Source organism: Vigna unguiculata, chromosome 4, assembly GCF_037176805.1.
Source record: "Vigna unguiculata cultivar grain cowpea cultivar isolate G323 ecotype 2 chromosome 4, ASM3717680v1, whole genome shotgun sequence".
In the NCBI taxonomy this organism is placed as follows: domain Eukaryota; kingdom Viridiplantae; phylum Streptophyta; class Magnoliopsida; order Fabales; family Fabaceae; genus Vigna; species Vigna unguiculata.
In genome coordinates this window covers 38,449,063-38,453,135 of record NC_140795.1, presented here as the reverse complement: position 1 = coordinate 38,453,135, position 4,073 = coordinate 38,449,063, and the positions used below count along the sequence as shown (strand labels likewise).

The window sequence follows — 4,073 nt, the reverse complement described above, 5'->3', positions numbered from 1 at the left end:
TAATGTGCAGAAGCGTGATTTATTTTGAGTGCATAAGCGTGAAGTTGTAATAGTATCATGGCAGGTGCAGCATTCCAGGAATCACGCTGAATCGGAGAATCAAAAAAGTGTAAGAAGAAAACGTGCTGGGGGGTGTTAGGTTTTACAAAGGGGGTTTCACTGGGAGATACAACACACCAATGAGAACTGAGCCCAACCACATAAGGCATTGACACCACTCTTAACCCAAAACCTTAAGGCAATAGGTTTATGGGTCTTGATTCTTATATAGTGCTCTACTTTCTCATTTCTGGTCAATGTGGGACTTAGACTCACACTTGGATTCCTAACAATCTCCCCCTCAAGGGTGAGTCCCTTCAACCACATTGGTACACTCCCCCTCCAGCGGAAGCTGCCCAACCACGAGTACTCCTTTTCTGCCCTTTTCTGTACCGCCGTTATTCTTAACGGGACACGCTTTACCTGGAACCCTTACCTGGGACCTTTGCCAGGAAGACTTTCGATACTAGGACCATACTGCACTCGTCTGAGCCGGTTTTAACCATCGGCTCTGATACCACTTGTCAGGTTTTACAGAGGGGGTTTCACTGGGGAGAACAACACTAATGAGATCTGAGCCCAACCACATAAGACATTGACACCACTCTCAACCCAAAACCTTAAGACAATAGGTTTATGGGTCTTGATTCTTATATAGTGCTCTACTTTCTCATTTCTGGTCAATGTGGGACTTAGACTCACACTTGGATTCCTAACAGGGGGGTACGTTTTCTGAATAGAAAATGTATGGGGGGTACGTTTCATGTATAGAAAACATATGAGGGGCAGGTTTTCTCAAGAGAAAACGTATGGGGGGGCACGTTTTCAAACTAGAAAACGTGTAGGGGGGCACGTTTTCTAATAAAAAACGTGTGGGGGGTGCACGTTTTCTAAAAAAAATATTTTTTTTTCTTTTCGCACCCCCTACCCACTCCTTTTGCACACCAACCCACTCCATTTCATTGTAGTCACTAAAACGCTTATATATTCTACCACACTACCATTGCTTCTCTTATCAAAAGTTTTCTGCATACCAAGCTTGACATCTGAAATTTTCTGATCTATTTTTTGATCTAAAAAATTCGGGTGTAAACTTCCATACCAACCTGTTCATAATGAGTTCGTGAAATTATGGAGGATCTTCTTCGTCTAATCCAATCGATGACGAACCTATCATTCCAGACATTGTCGAAGAGTTTACTTCCAATGATTTTGATGAAGACAATGCAGACGATCAAGAAATTGTCCCGATTCCTCCTATGGATTACAATCCCTATGAGGAAGTCGAACTACAAGAACGCATGCAATTCGATTCTAAAGAGGCAACGGTGTCTGCCATCAAACATTATCATATCACTAATGGATACAGCTTCAATGTGGTAGAATCAAAACCGCATCTTTATGTTGCACGATGCATCCATTACAACAATGGATGTCAATGGCGTCTGAGGGCTAGTTATAGTAAAATCCGACATCATTAGGAAATCAAGTCCATTGATGGTACACATACGTGTTTCTCTACATTAATGTCACAAGATCACTGCAATCTAGATTCGACCCAAATTGCTTCCATTGTTTTTTATTTGGTCCGCACAAATCCAAGCATTCGCATCAAAAGCTTGGTCGCTGACATCAAAAGTCGTTACGGATACACAGTCACATATAGAAGAGCATGGATTGCGAAGGAGAAAGCAATAACAATGGAGTATGAGGATTGGGACCAATCTTATAATGAAGTTCCCAGATGGTTACTAGCTGCCCAACAAACTAATCCTGGGACAATTTTTCAACTTTCCGGTCCTCCAGTTAATATTGATGCTGAGGATGGAAGTTCCACATACATTATGGAACGTTGCTTCTGGGCATTTGGACCTTGCATTGAAGGTTTTAAGTATTGTAAACCTGTTGTTCAAGTGGATGGAACCTTTTTAACAAGCAGATATCATGCCACCTTGCTAACTGCAATTGCTCAGGATGGAAATAGAAACATATTTCCTTTGGCATTTGCAATAGTAGAAGGTGAGACAAAGGAGGCATTGATTTGGTTTTTTCAACTACTACGAGAGCATGTAACTCCTCAGCCAAATTTCTGCCTAATTACTGATAGAGGCAAGGGAATTTTGTCAGCCCTACGATCGGAAGAAGTTGACTGGGAATCAGACAATCTTCACTCTGTCTACTGCATACGTCATCTGGGTTCCAACTTCAACAACCGCTTTAAAAATGCCGATCTCAAGAAACAATTCATTAACTTGGGTACGACGTTTTCCTAACTTTAAATTCCAGATGCACAAAATATTTCCTATACATAATACTTTTTCATTTCATTTTATATTTCTTTTTCACGGCTTATGAAGTCAAACAACCTATCGTGCAAGCAAAAATTTCAGCTATGAGGTCCCAATTCCCATAAGCAGTAGCTTGGATTGATAAAATCCCCTTACATAAGTGGTCTCAGGCTTATGATGGGGGACGCAAGTACACGCACATGACAACAAACTTGGCGGAGTGCATGAACTCTGTGCTTAAAGGGGCTCGCTCATTACCTATCTGTGCACTATTGAAAATTACATTTCAAAACATAAATGCTTGGTTTGTTGAACGCGGCTTAAAGGCAAACTCTATGTTAAGAGCTGGCCATCAATATCCAGAAGATGTCACAACCTTGCTCCAACAAAATCAACAGAAATATGCATATTGTCATTTTCAACGCTACGATCGAGATAATTCAGAATTCGAGGTGCAAGAGATATCGAGCCCCCATCACTATCGGCCAAAACCAATCTCATTCACTGTCAGATTAAACGATTGGTGGTGTGATTGTGGTCACTTCCAAGCTAGTCGATTACCCTGTCAGCACATCATAGCTGTTTGTTCTTTTGGTCATATGCCACTTTCAAATTTTATCGATCCAGTTTACACCCTTGATAACATAAAGAAGGCTTATCAAGTCCAATTCCACCCCCTGCGAAATGAGGACTATTGGTCAACATATACAGGTCCTAATTTCACTCCAGACCCCCAAACTAGGCGTAAGGCTTCGGGACGACCTACAACGACTAGGATCCATAACGAAATGGATCAACCCCTTACGGATAAGCCAAAAAAATGCTCTTATTGTCGCACTGAGGGTCATCATAGGGGACAATGTCCATTTCGCCAATAATTTGTACATTTTTTATTTCAATTAATTTAATTTTCAATGTTTTTTTCTTCTTTCTACAATGTCAAAACTAAGACAATTTTCTATGAACATTAATATTTCTTATGCCTTCATCAACTACAAGTTCAAATACTTTATTCTTTTATGGACCAAAAAACTTTATCAAATGAGAACAAATTATTATGCTCGCCTCTGTATCCATTGTAATCGATTACAATTCACTCAAACAAAATGCATTAACCATGTAATCGATTACACTTCGTCTATAATCGATTACATTAGACCCAAAAAACAGCAACACATGCAGTAATCGATTACAGCCTACAGTAATCGATTACTCAATGAAAAACGTATTCCCCCCCCCCCCACGATTTCATCTAAAAACGTGCATCCCCCAACGATTTCCTTTGAATGTCGTTCACCCCCCACACGATTTCCTTTGAATGTCGTCCACCCCACACGATTTCGCTTATTGACAAACTCTGACCGAACAACGTACGGGACTACACGATTTCTTCATAACGAAAACGTGCACCCCAAAACGTTTTGCCTAGTTCTGCAATTTTTTTAAAATCTGTCAGCTTCCGTAATAACCCAAACTCATTTGCCTAGAAGGAAAAAAAAACCCCAAATGCTTCATCCCTTCCAACACATATTCAACTCCATTTTAGCCCATCCACTGTACAAATTCCATTTTCATCCCCTCGACACAACCTCCACAGATTCAACCAGACTCCCCATTTTTCCATCACCTTTACATAACCCCATCTTCATCTTCACCATTCTCCCTACCCCTCTATCATTTCCCCACATCACATTAAACCATCATTCATCTTCATCACTTCCTCTATAACAGAAATCAGACAGCAAA

General features: G+C 40.6%; 1 protein-coding gene across 1 annotated transcript; it reads left to right on the top strand.

The window, feature by feature from the left end:
- The first annotated feature begins 1,565 nt into the window (after positions 1–1,565).
- Positions 1,566–3,205, top strand: LOC114180746 (uncharacterized). Its single transcript, XM_028067042.1, has 2 exons — positions 1,566–2,295; positions 2,457–3,205. Exons 1-2 carry the CDS (start codon positions 1,566–1,568, stop codon positions 3,203–3,205), a joined length of 1,479 nt encoding a protein of 492 aa, XP_027922843.1.
- Positions 3,206–4,073: the final 868 nt, after the last annotated feature.

Bases quoted from the DNA above. Each gene is read 5' to 3' on its own strand.
- LOC114180746 (XM_028067042.1), top strand. From the start codon at position 1,566: ATGTCACAAGATCACTGCAATCTAGATTCGACCCAAATTGCTTCCATT. The intron at 2,296-2,456 runs GTACGACGTTTT...TCCCATAAGCAG, and splicing joins GAAACAATTCATTAACTTGG to TAGCTTGGATTGATAAAATC.